Source organism: Boleophthalmus pectinirostris, unplaced genomic scaffold, assembly GCF_026225935.1.
Source record: "Boleophthalmus pectinirostris isolate CB_2022bp ecotype Guang Dong unplaced genomic scaffold, ASM2622593v1 HiC_scaffold_22, whole genome shotgun sequence".
Classification (NCBI taxonomy): domain Eukaryota; kingdom Metazoa; phylum Chordata; class Actinopteri; order Gobiiformes; family Gobiidae; genus Boleophthalmus; species Boleophthalmus pectinirostris.
In genome coordinates this window covers 23067000-23079117 of record NW_026571190.1, presented here as the reverse complement: position 1 = coordinate 23079117, position 12118 = coordinate 23067000, and the positions used below count along the sequence as shown (strand labels likewise).

Here is a 12118-nt window from a genome sequence, read left to right as displayed (position 1 = left end):
AGACAGCGAAACTTAGGCCCTAAAGTCTTCACTGCACATTATTTATATATATATATATATATATATATATATATATATATATATATATATATATATATATATATATATATATATATATATATATATATATATATATATGATAATCATGATAATCATGATGATAATCATGATGATAATATGCTATGGACGGATTAGGGCGGAAGTGGTCCTCATGTTTGTTACTTGACGGTAACTCGCGCACAGCGTGATCACGTGACATGTTTCCACAAAAGCTACAAATACTGTGTGCTTTTAGTTCATAAATTTTGTTGCACGCTTTTGCAAACTCTCCTATTAGTGGTGCTCATGCGGTTTCGCTTTGTGTACATTTGGACCAGATCGGTTGTTTGAAGCCAGCGACTGCAAACATCGCCAGTGTCATCATCGTCATAAGTGTTTGGGCTTATACCAGAAAGTAATAAGCAATGTTTTAGACCCAATAGTATTAGCATCCAAAAATAAATTATAGCGCATTATTAATAAAATGGTTTAAGAAAAGTGTCCGAGATAATTGCCTTCAGTCAAATAAATAAATAAAAAATAACTAGCGCTACAACCTGTATTAGGGTTACAAAGTCCGTGGCATTCCCAAGTGTTTTTAATCTATACCATGTACGGGGAAAAATATAGGCTACGTTTGTCAAATCTAGCACCTATATTTGCATTACGTTTTTTGTTATAGAATTCACGTCATATATTGGTATAAGCCACTACTACTGTTGAAACAAGTGCCGTGGGGGGCAGGCTGATGAGTGGCGTTGTCTGCGCCTACGGTACCTCCAGACACTGGCGAAAGGTAAATGAGCACAGCTTATTGGAAAATTTGTATTCAAAACCAAAAGCTTCTTATAATGTTGAAATGTAGTTCAACAGTTGAAAGACAAAAGCTGTGAGACACATTTGTGTAATTTGTCATAATAAAATCAAATGCATTCAAAAGATTATAAAAAGAAAATTTATTTAAAATAGTGTAAGTGTCCTTGTTAATACAGTTCGAGAACTTCAATTGAATATTGTCCAATGTCCTTTTTTGCTTTCATTGTTTTGATCTCCTGGAGGCTACTTCCAATCTTTCCGAGCTCTGAAAACAGTTTCACCTGAGAAGAGAAAAAAGTTGATGATGCACTTCACTTTTGCAGTTATATGGATGCATTTTAGACATCTACCTGAGACTTGACAAAGGTGTGCAGTTTAAAAAGTAACCCCTTTGCTTCTGGAGTCATCACTAAAACTGTAAAATGGGCATCCAATACCATGCATACCCAATCCATTACCTGCATCCAAATGGGAAACAATTGACCATCACAATTAAAGCTTTTGCTGACTTGTCTGTCAAGAGTAATTGAGTGATAAATGTGTACACTGCAGTTAAGTTGTGAAAAGGGATAACGCCCTATCACAGTGGAGAGCAGCAGATATTCTCCCAATGGTTTTTCATTCCTCTATAAGCACTCAGCAGCTCAGAGGAGAGGGAACCTTGGAGTAGATATAATCTTGAACATAATTTGAGAATCTAATATTTAACTTTAATGTTTACATTGATTTGCAGGGCAGAGACTATTAAGGAACTCATTCTTAGTATCTGGACAGGCCTGAGTGGCAGAGGCTGCCATAGCACAGATCTGAATCAGATCATGAATCAGAGTCCTTTTAGGCTTAATCCAACTAGCTTGTATCTTGGGACACTTAAGTACAGCACCATTTTAAATTCATTAAACATGGCCTGATTCTTAAAATATGAAAAAAGTACTAGTTCATTTAGTCCTACTGTCATATCCTAGACAAACCTGATTCAGTGTGGGTGATCTCAATTCTTTTCTCTGTGGAAATGCATCCTGGGAATACTTCAAGTAAAGAAATTGGAGATATTGGAGAAAGACCTGGATAATCAGACAAACAAATAAATCAGTAATAAAACAGCTGAAGCATATTGGTAGAGAGCATATTGCCAAATTACTCACAAGAGCATGCTGGGAAGAAAGGTCTTTGAGGTGTGGAAGGAGGTAATTTTCACTGTATGGCGCCTGCAAGATTTCATTTCTGTGCAGTTTTACTTAAGCAAAATAAAATTAAAAAACAAAACATGGCATATTGTTTTGAATTTAGTTGATAAAAAACAAAAAGGATACAATAGGACAGCCTTATTTAAGCTAACTGGACATGGTTCTTCAAGTGGAATTTGCATGTTCACCTTTGGGACTGCAGCATCTCTGTCCATAATTTCTAAGCGATCATTCTTTACAGAGGTATAGCTCGAACCATTTTGCGAGCCAACCTGTGTACTGTCTTTGGTGATCAACATATCCATGAACGAGACACCAGCAGGATCCAGATTCACCATCTCTGCATCGCTGTCTGTTATACTGCAAAAAAAAAAAAAAAAGGAAAAACTATCATTATATGTAATACTTTAATAAGCATAAAAACACATGGAATGACCATTTACCTGATAAAGGCCTTTAGACAAGCACAGGTAATTGCTTCAGGGATATCGGGAAAGAATTGCAAGCAGAGCTGACACAGAAAGTAGTCTTTTTTCTCCAAAGCCAGAAGGAGAAGTTCCGGGCAAATGCTATGACAAACAATTTCATTGGTTTGTATAGACGATTAAAAAAAAAAAAGATTTACTCAAAGTATCACCTACTGACCTATGGCAGAGTGTCCGTGACTGGACAAGTTGTGATAGGAGGCCTCCAGTGTAGAATGTTAAGTCAGACAGGCTCCTGGACACAAGAGCAGAAGCAAGCTGTCCCACAACAAGCTGAAGGTCAGGGGTGTTAGAAATAAAAGCGTCCACTTCCTGCTGCACTTTTTTCACAGGCTCAGTCTGAAAATGCAAAATGTGTCACGTATGAACTCATAAGAGAAGACATAGACATACAAGTACAAACAAACCTTAATTAGTTCCATCATCTGTTCTATTGACAGAGAAGGCAGTGATTGGATTCTTCGACTTGTTCTCTGGAAATAAATGTTAACATTGTAAGTATTGTATAATGAGACCTTATGTGGATTATTACACATAATAAAAAATGTGCACTGCAGATAAGTTGTGTAAAGGCACAACACCCTATCACAGTGGAGAGCAGTAGATATTCTCCCAATGGTTTTTCATTCCTCTAAAAGCACTCGACAGCTCAGAGGAGAGGGAACCTTGGATGCAACTTTAAGGCTGATATTCAACATAAACAGGGCAGCTTGGCACATTTTTATCAGCTTCATTAGGTCAACATGCAAAAATTAATGAGAGTACCGCTTTTCTGCCATCTGCTGTTCTGGATGGTTGCACCTTCTCCCCATGCAATATATTACTCCATGAAGGCACGGAAGAAAGGCCTTTGCATTCTGTGAAACAAAGTGGGTATAACAAATAACTGAAAACAACTGAAAGATATGGATATAGACCAAGGCAGTTCCTGCTCACCTTCAATCCTCGCCTGCCTCATTTTTCCCACAGCAGCGGCCAGACAAGACTTGGAGCACTCATAACGGATTACCGAGAGGGATTTCCCATGAGGGATGAATAACTTGTTGGAGAATCTCCAAAGCTGAAGCAGAGGATACATTCCATTAGCCTCTTAAACACTGAAATTATGTGCACATGTACACTGCTGTTAAGTTGTGAACAGAGACGGCCAGCCCTTTCACAGTGGAGAGCAGTAGAGATGCTCTACCAAAGTTATACAGTCCTCAGTCAGCACTGGCAGCCGAGAGGAGAGGGAACCTTGGACTCATTGTGTTATAATGCAATATCTTACCTGACCATAGATTTTACCAGCCATCTCTTTCCCAGCCTGAAGGGTCTGAAAATGTATATTCCAGATGCAGAGAAAATCTGCAGAATCATAATAAAACTTTCAATTACATTTCTATAAAAACAATTTAATAAGTTAACCTCACCTTTGCCAGCTCCAGCAGAGGGGTGTGGTGCACCTACAACAGCTACATGTGCTTCATCCAGTATCAGGGCAGATGCAGCCTCTAGAAGGCCCTCCCCTACAGAGAGGCTCAGGAGCAGACTCCGGGGCAGAGTAAGGGTCTGAGAGCCATCATCACCAATACCTCGTAAAGGTATAATACTCTGATACACACGACCATTGGGATCTAACAATAATGCGGTACAATTAGGGAAGCGTTATAGTCAAGTAAAAATAGATTATAGACTTAAGGCTCATTCATACTTAATCAGGTGCAAGAATAAAGCTTGTTCTTAACACATGAGCTCAACAACTTCAGACAGCTCTGTGTTGTGATTGGATTAATTAATTTCAAAGTGGGCATGGACAATTGTAAATTTCTTTTGTGAAATTAAGATTAAAAGACAAGACACATTAATGGTAATTTTGATACAACAGTGCTGCCATTGTACTGTTGATATTCTCTATATGAAATGTCAGAGGTCATAAGAAGTTTGTTCTTGCAACTCTAGCTGCCTTAACACTTAACCACAAAAGAATGCCATCTTACACAGGTAAAGCAAGCAGATATGCTTATCTCTGAGGGCAACAGAGAAGCTCAGAGGACAGAGACCAGGCTCCTCTCTTTCAAGACAGTATTTCTGAAGACTATTTGGGTTCAACTGCTGCAGGTACAGGAAGTGGTCACCCTTCTGTTAATAAAACCAATTTTAAAAAGGCAAAAGATGACATTTGTGCAATGAAAAAAAAAAAAAAAAACACATAACAAAAACTCACAATAAGATCAGTTACCTGCTCTGTTGTGAAAATGACACAATGCTGCAAATCTGCAACCAAGTGAGTGCTCCACCTTGGGAAAAAAGAATACATCAATAAATTGCCCCATAAAATTAATAGAGTTATTATTTTAACATTTAACAGTGTTGCATCATATTTGTTGTATATTACTTTTAGATTGTGAACAGCAATTTAGTGTCCTGTCACAGTGGAGAGCAATAGTTTATTTTCCAAAGTTTTTCAGTCCTTTAACAGCACACAGCAGCTGTAAGGAGAGGGAACCTTGGACCATACTTGTAAAGCAAAAAACAAATCTTACTGACTTAATGTAACTCTGATATGTAACCAAGCCCTGATGAAGACTGGTCATAGTCAATAAAACATGTTGGCTTTGGCCATTTAAATAAAGACCTTTTAACTATATTTCCTTGTGCGACTTTCACTTTTCTGGAGTGCCTGAACTATCTTGTCTAAACCAATTGCATTTACCTGAGGTCTTCGTCTTGAGCCAAAACATCCTCCACAATTTGTTGTGGTGCAGCCAATATGGAATCCAGGAGTCTTATAGCTCCTCTTTGAAACAAGACCACAGGTTCTGCTCCATGTGTACTGTGGACCTGCCACACATCTGAAGACAGCTGCAGAGAAAGAAATCCAACTCAAGTCAGTTACACAAAATGCACATAATGTTTGATCTACAATTAAAATGACAATTGACAAATACTCACAGTTGCTTTAAACACCTTATCTAAAGTTATGTCGTCCTCTTTCCAAATTCGAATGACCTGCAAAATTTTAAAACATGTTAACTTCATCCATAAACATTTTAGCATTGGTATGACAAATAATTTTACGGAAACTGCACAAATGCAATGGGACACGTTTTGTGCGCGGTGTGCGTGTTTATGTCCTGTTACCTTGTTGTCTGAAACTGCGACATATTCTTTTGTATTGGAGTTGTAAACTACTGGACAGGTCAAACTTCCTCCCTGTTTTACCGTCCAGCTGCACAGGGGCTTCTGGTCTGAAACCTGAAAACGCAAAAACACGAGCAGATACATTTACGCGTGAGAAGCAACGCAATACGTGGCCAACACCAGGGGCGTTATCAGCGTCCATGTGGCCAAATAAACCAAGGAATCACTCTTAAACATCACACACTAACAATATACATACAATAGTAGCTAACACAATCTGAAAACAATGCTTTCTGTGGTTGCGTCCATCAAAAAGAGACTGGGAATGCTAACCCCACGTAGCATCGGAGCAGTTAACCACATGGGTTTACAAAGTGGTTAATTTACCTTATACAGAGTGACTGATCTGGTTGAGTCCGTAACTAATACATGGTCATCGTCCCTCTCTGATTTGATGCCATGTACACCTGAAGATGTGAGATTTTGAGCTGGCACAAGCCCGCACAACGTGTATCCTTCAAACAGCGCAGCCATGCTGGAGCGAAGAGAAATAAGCCCATTAAGTCTCGCGAGAAGTGACCCTATAGCCACATTAGTTATGAAATTAAACGGAACAACAGCGTCATCTGCCGGCGTGTCTCCTCGGTTATTGATCCACGCTGGTCTCCCACCAAAACGCTTTACGGGTATTTATTTGCACTTTCCCCGTCATTCTTTAAACAAAACTAGTTGCCATCTCTTCTAGATATTGTAGAACACTAGTATAAAAGGCTATTAATTGCCTCATAGTTGACTAGATTGTGTTCCTTGTCTATGGTGTATACTTTAAAATGGTATTAAAACCAGTGGTGGAACGAAACAAAGTCAAAATAGTAAAGTGCTGTACTTTAGTAAAAAAAAAAAAAAAAAAAAAAAAAAAAAGGTATATGTAGATTTTAAAGTGGAAACATTTTACTTTTACTTCTCTGCTTTTGAGAGAACTTATCTGTACTTTCTACTCCACTACATTTTTGAATAGGGTCAAAAGTAAAAGGTGATTATTATTATTATTATTATTATTATTATTATTATTATTATTATTATTATTATTATTAGCTTGAGTTCTGCTGAAAAGGCTGAGAGATTAGGGTTTTATAGTTGGAGCATACTAAAATATACTAACGAAAACTGATAGAAAAAAACTATTGATTCAGTTGTTTCTGTTGAACAAAATTCAGCACAATTTTTATCAAAATTGCTGAAGCTTTATTAGGTCTCGAAATCTGTTTGAAATACTTTTACTTTTTACTCGTTAAGTGCATTTTTAAACAGGTATTTAATAAGTAAATAAGTACATTTTTTTCATGTGATACTTTTACTTTTACTTGAATTTTTCTTTTTTCCCTTTGGTATCTGTACTTTTAGTTAAGTAACAAAATGAGTATTTCTTCCCCCAATGATTCAAGCATTTAATGAATGTCTAAAGTATACAGCATGTGCATGTCCATTTAATTATGTACATTTTGCAATAAACTGTAAAAGACAGAAAGAGAAAAGACAATATGCAATCCTAAGAAATTAATCATTAAGCATACTTTTTTCTGGAATGGACAAGAGTCAACAAAAACAGCAGATTTTTCCTGCTCTCTAACATTATTTTTAACATTGTTGAATTTCTGATGGAAGTGATCCTGATTTTAGTGCATACAGCGTTGCACTGGGCTCTGGGGAAAAAGACACATTTCAAAACATCAAACTTGAAACACCAAAAATTCACATATCAAAGTTTAAATGAGTTTGCATTACCCTCAAAGCATTCAGGAATTTGAAGGTTTCCATCAGAACATTGACTTGGAATTGCATATCCACAATTCCGGCCTTCATCCATGCAGTAAACAGAAACACTTTCTCCATGTAAAATCTGGTTAGGTTTGAAATCTTCAATCCATTGTTTGTTCCCTTTGTACATGATTCTTCCCCTCTTAATACCAACACTGCACGGGGCTGTATGTCACAAATTGTATTGTATTTATAATGCAAAACCTTTTACAGTGTTTTTAAATAAGTTATATGCTTCAGGTATAAGTGGTATAAAGTTTCTTACCTTTGCATGATGGTTTTTCAGACCATTCCCCTGTCTTCTCACATACAATCTGTAGCGGCCCGTGTAGTACATAGTCACCTTTACATCCATATTTGACAGTGTCGGTGTAGGCATATTCTTTATTTGGGATGACTGACATGTAGCCATGCTCAATGTTCTCTGGTGGAGGGCAGCTCACCTCTAGAAAGAGAAGGTTAGTTTATTGAATTCCACCTTTATTATCCCTTGTTCATACCTCGACATTGGGGTGTCTCGGTCCATTGGCCACTGGCAGTGCATTCTGCTCTCCTTTCACCAATTAGTGCAAGTGGAGGTAGGCACCTGTAGGTTCCACTGGTACCATAATTGATGTTTTTATTATCTCTGATAATCCTATCATAAATGATCATGCCAAACTCTGGAATTGGAGCAGGACCACAGGAAATCGCTAAAGAAAATACACATGTAACTTGAAGCTCTGCAGAAACTTGAATTGATATTGATTTTAGCATAGTGACATACGTTTGCATCGTGGTTCTGTTGCACTCCAGTTCCCATTACTATCGCATAAAGCACTGCTGGCACCTATCAAGATGTACCTTTGAGAGATGATAGAAACATTTCATTTTTTAAATAACAAAATCAAAACAGTGATATAAAATAATACTAATTGATGCATTTGTTCATGATGTAATAAATTATATAGATTTTGTAAATGTATTTAACTATGAAATGTCAGTAATAAAGCTTTTACCCATCATCACAAGCATAGTTGACGGTGCTCAGGTAAAATGTACTATTATAATACATTTGTCCATTCATTGGAGGATCAGGGGGTGGGCATAACTTGGCTGTACAGAAGGAGATATTGTCACAATTAAGAAACAAACAACATAGTGTACACTCTACCTAAACTAGCCATAGGCATCAACTTGAACTCAATTTATTTGAGTAAATGTATGACTCACGTTTGCATCTAAGTTTAGTTACTGTCCATGTTCCAGTGCTTTTGCAGACGATGGTGCGAGGTCCGAACAAGGGTGTGTATCCTGGTTTACAGGAAAGCACCACCTCCGCTCCAGGACTGAAGAACAGCTGTAACCCCTCCGACTGCATATTGTCCCCAAGTTCAGGTCTGGAGCAAACTTCAACAAACATCACACAATTAACATTAAATAGACAGGAATAACAACTGATATGCTAAAAAAAAGTTTTTAAAAAGTCTAAAATGTTACATATATGAAAACATACCATTGTCTTCTGCTCTTGCGATATTGGTCCAAAACAAAAATGAACACAGCTGTAGCAAAAAAGTACACTTCATTGTAAGTTGTTTGAGGATTTCAACTTTCTTTAACTTCTGACTAGTTCCTCATTTGAGCAAACAGAAAACAAAATCTATTGGTAATTCCTGTTTCTGTGTCTTCTCTGTTTTGTTTCCGGTAAGTTTGGGGAATTATAAAGTTACATTCGAAGGACTTTGCCCCAGTACTGCAATGTTTCAACAGAGTTACATCCGGACATGAAAATACTCAGAGAAGTATTTCATTTTCAAAATGTTAACCTAGTAAATGCATCTTTTACATTAAACAGTATTCCTACATGTGTAAATATGGTGAGTTATAGTGACAAAAGTTATAAATTAACAATATCAAAATATTCAACCATTTGTGTTTTTTGCATAGGTCATTCAGACACTTTTTTTTTTTTTTCACATTTTGAGGTTTATAAAAAATACCAGATTTTTGCATTATTTAATTTATTATAAATCAGTTATGTCCAGACAGTTTATGATTACTCTTTTTACTTACAGTAAGTAGTAGTTTTCCCCAAATACCTTTTTATACAAATATTTTGGACCACTACTTTGTGGTGGCATAATCTCTGTTTGAAATTATTTTGAAGCAACTTCAAGTAACTTTGCACAAACAAGATAAATGGTCACATATTTATATAGTGCTTTTCTACCTTTAAGGCACTTCAAGTGCTTACATCAAGGAACCACTCACCCATTCACACACACAATCATACAACAATGTACACAGACACTTGGGGCAAGGTGGATTAAGTGTCTTGCCCAAGGAAACAGTGACAGCATTCATCTGCGGGAGCTGGAATCACACCAGACAACCTGTGGGCCAGTGGGTCTGACTGTTCAACCAAATAAACATTCTGGTGACACACAAACTTCAAAAGATTAAGGAATTTTATTTTAGTAACTCATTAATTATCTTATATTAATCGATCATGAGATATATTGTAAATCCAATCTCTATTTCTTCTTGTTATGCAGGTCTTGTTGTGCTTGTAGCCGGAGGAGACGTTGCACATGTTCTGATTTCCGAAGGAAGAGTTTTAGCCCTGATGTTGTACTCAATTTTACCTGGTTCTGAAGATGAAAATACACAGATATCAAAATACAGTATTAATTTACAACATATCATGCCATATTTTAATTGTACGGATGCTTACCCTCAAAGCATTCTGGGAGAGGGAGGACTCCGTCATTGCAGACACTAGCTACTGGATAGCCACACTTTTCTGCCTTGTTTTTACAGTAAAACACAACCACTTCTTTATGAAGGACTCTATTTGGTTTAAAATCTTCAATCCACATCTTTTTTGCATTGTAGAAGATACGGCCTCTCTTGATGCCAACTTGACAGGGTGCTTGGTGGAAAATAATAGATATACAGTATGTCAGAATTAAAAATGTTTAAAGCAGTGAATATTTTTTGTAATGTTGTGAAATGTACCTTTGCAGATTGGCTTTGTAGACCAGTTCCCAGTATTTGTGCAGTGTATTTCAGGGTCACCCTCCATAAGGTAATGATCATTACAGGCATATCTAATGGTTTCCTTGTAGCGATGCTGCTTCATAACAGCAAAAGTGATAATCCCATTTGGGATACCATCAGGAACAGGGCAGCTCACCTCTAAGAAAAATTTGTTGTTTATTTCATTTCAGACAAATAAATAGAAAATTAACTGATGATGTACCTCGACAAGTAGGTGGCTCTGGAACTGTTCCGTCTGCCTTACAAGACCCTCTCTCATAACTTGGTGCTTTAGGTGGGTTACACTCATATGTCCAACCTTGACCGTATATTGTATTAGTACCAGTAAATGGCTTCTTGTCATGCACAATTCTGCCCTCTGCAGGTGGCCTTGGCAATGGGCAACTAACAGCTGGAATAGAAGATAAAAGATGCCACTAAAACCAGGGTTAGGTGTTTTGGTTGGGGGGTATGTCACGTTGCTTGTTTCTATGAATATGTCATTGCTCTGCCTGAAATGTTCCACAGTATGACATTAAACAGCTATAGCTTACATTTATTCAATTACTGGTGGTTTTGTAGCTCAGAGATACCTAAAAAAACAAGCATTCAGACTGTGAGTGGAGCTGGCTTTCCACAGATCTGATCTGTAATTTTGTCTGGGTTGGTCTCCATTCTGATTGAAAGGTTTAATGCCATATTGTGAAACATTTCAGACAAAGCAATGACATCTCCATGGAGACAAGCATTTGACTGACCCTCCACCAGAAAATTTACTCAATGTATCTTTAAATAAAGATCTAATCAATAACTCTGTGGTTACCTTTGCACATTGGTGGGGGGTTGCTCCAAGTACCGTCATGCAAACAACTGCTACTATTGAATCCCATCATAACATACCTGTTATAGTAACAGAGTAAATTAGTTTTGAATTGAACCAACATGAATTGGTTTGTATGTCAAAATTTTCAGTATAATTTACCCATCGTCACAGGTGAAGTTGAGAATGCTCTTGAAAGGGGCTTCAGTCCGGCCCATTGCCAAAGGTTGCAAAGGTTTCGGGATTGGGCACATTTTAGCTGTAAAAGAAAGAAAAAGTAAATTTCCTAACTTATGAGGTAAATATCCAATGTGCCACAGTTGTTATAATAATACTTTTAAAATAATGGAAAACCAAAGTTAAAGCTTTTTGTTGAGTCTAAACGCACGAGAACAGGCCAGGTTCGAGGGTGTCCACTCCCCAGTGCCGGTGCAGGTGATTCTCTGTGGACTGGGGGTTGATGGGAGGTATCCCTGTTCACATGAGAGCGTCACCTCTTCACCCACTTCATACACCCGCTTTAGGGCAGTCTCATCAATGCCATCGGTTAAAAGAGGGCGACCGCATACTAACAGAATGCAAAAAAGCAAAAAACACATTTCATGAGCAAAAATTAGGAACAGACTTGTAATTGTATCTAATAATACTGCATTTGTTTTTAAGCTTACCTTTTTTGGATGACACAGTTGTATAAAGTAGAAATTGACAAAGGATCAAAAGAGACCAGATGGGAGACATCATCTTCAAAATTTAACCACCGCGATGTGCACTGAGGTTGGAAGTTTAAATCAGACCCAGAAAAGTGTGAG

The 12118-nt window shown here is 37.4% G+C and overlaps 3 protein-coding genes across 3 annotated transcripts; all 3 read right to left on the bottom strand.

Moving 5' to 3' along the window:
• Window positions 1-980: 980 nt before the first annotated feature.
• On the bottom strand, window positions 981-6220 carry nol11 (nucleolar protein 11). Its single transcript, XM_020931425.2, has 18 exons — window positions 6038-6220; window positions 5651-5764; window positions 5462-5518; window positions 5223-5371; window positions 4749-4806; window positions 4507-4648; window positions 3940-4143; window positions 3798-3874; window positions 3464-3587; window positions 3293-3384; window positions 2935-3000; window positions 2688-2866; window positions 2486-2611; window positions 2169-2402; window positions 2001-2079; window positions 1827-1919; window positions 1206-1313; window positions 981-1136 (listed from the first exon to the last, which is right to left on the bottom strand). Exons 1-18 carry the CDS (start codon window positions 6182-6184, stop codon window positions 1023-1025), a joined length of 2163 nt encoding a protein of 720 aa, XP_020787084.2. The 5' UTR covers window positions 6185-6220; the 3' UTR covers window positions 981-1022.
• Window positions 6221-7084: 864 nt separating this feature from the next.
• LOC110166225 (beta-2-glycoprotein 1-like) lies at window positions 7085-9165 on the bottom strand. Its single transcript, XM_020931449.2, has 8 exons — window positions 8964-9165; window positions 8681-8857; window positions 8467-8563; window positions 8235-8311; window positions 7969-8160; window positions 7734-7913; window positions 7436-7633; window positions 7085-7353 (listed from the first exon to the last, which is right to left on the bottom strand). Exons 1-8 carry the CDS (start codon window positions 9034-9036, stop codon window positions 7289-7291), a joined length of 1059 nt encoding a protein of 352 aa, XP_020787108.1. The 5' UTR covers window positions 9037-9165; the 3' UTR covers window positions 7085-7288.
• Window positions 9166-9931: 766 nt separating this feature from the next.
• On the bottom strand, window positions 9932-12118 carry LOC110166232 (beta-2-glycoprotein 1-like). The gene is made up of 8 exons (XM_020931460.2): window positions 11978-12118; window positions 11698-11877; window positions 11472-11568; window positions 11313-11389; window positions 10713-10901; window positions 10469-10648; window positions 10185-10382; window positions 9932-10101 (listed from the first exon to the last, which is right to left on the bottom strand). The coding sequence occupies exons 1-8, from the start codon at window positions 12048-12050 to the stop codon at window positions 9998-10000; spliced, it is 1098 nt and encodes a 365-aa protein (XP_020787119.1). The 5' UTR covers window positions 12051-12118; the 3' UTR covers window positions 9932-9997.

Bases quoted from the DNA above. Each gene is read 5' to 3' on its own strand.
- nol11 (XM_020931425.2), bottom strand. From the start codon at position 6,184: ATGGCTGCGCTGTTTGAAGGATACACGTTGTGCGGGCTTGTGCCAGCT. The intron at 5,765-6,037 runs GTAAATTAACCA...TTGCGTTTTCAG, and splicing joins GATCAGTCACTCTGTATAAG to GTTTCAGACCAGAAGCCCCT. The intron at 3,385-3,463 runs GTGAGCAGGAAC...TTTGTTTCACAG, and splicing joins GAGGCAGGCGAGGATTGAAG to AATGCAAAGGCCTTTCTTCC.
- LOC110166225 (XM_020931449.2), bottom strand. From the start codon at position 9,036: ATGAAGTGTACTTTTTTGCTACAGCTGTGTTCATTTTTGTTTTGGACC. The intron at 8,161-8,234 runs GTATGTCACTAT...TATTTTCTTTAG, and splicing joins AACAGAACCACGATGCAAAC to CGATTTCCTGTGGTCCTGCT. The intron at 7,914-7,968 runs GTATGAACAAGG...TTCTCTTTCTAG, and splicing joins CGAGACACCCCAATGTCGAG to AGGTGAGCTGCCCTCCACCA.
- LOC110166232 (XM_020931460.2), bottom strand. From the start codon at position 12,050: ATGATGTCTCCCATCTGGTCTCTTTTGATCCTTTGTCAATTTCTACTT. The intron at 11,878-11,977 runs GTAAGCTTAAAA...GCATTCTGTTAG, and splicing joins AACTGTGTCATCCAAAAAAG to TATGCGGTCGCCCTCTTTTA. The intron at 10,383-10,468 runs GTACATTTCACA...TTTTCCACCAAG, and splicing joins TACAAAGCCAATCTGCAAAG to CACCCTGTCAAGTTGGCATC.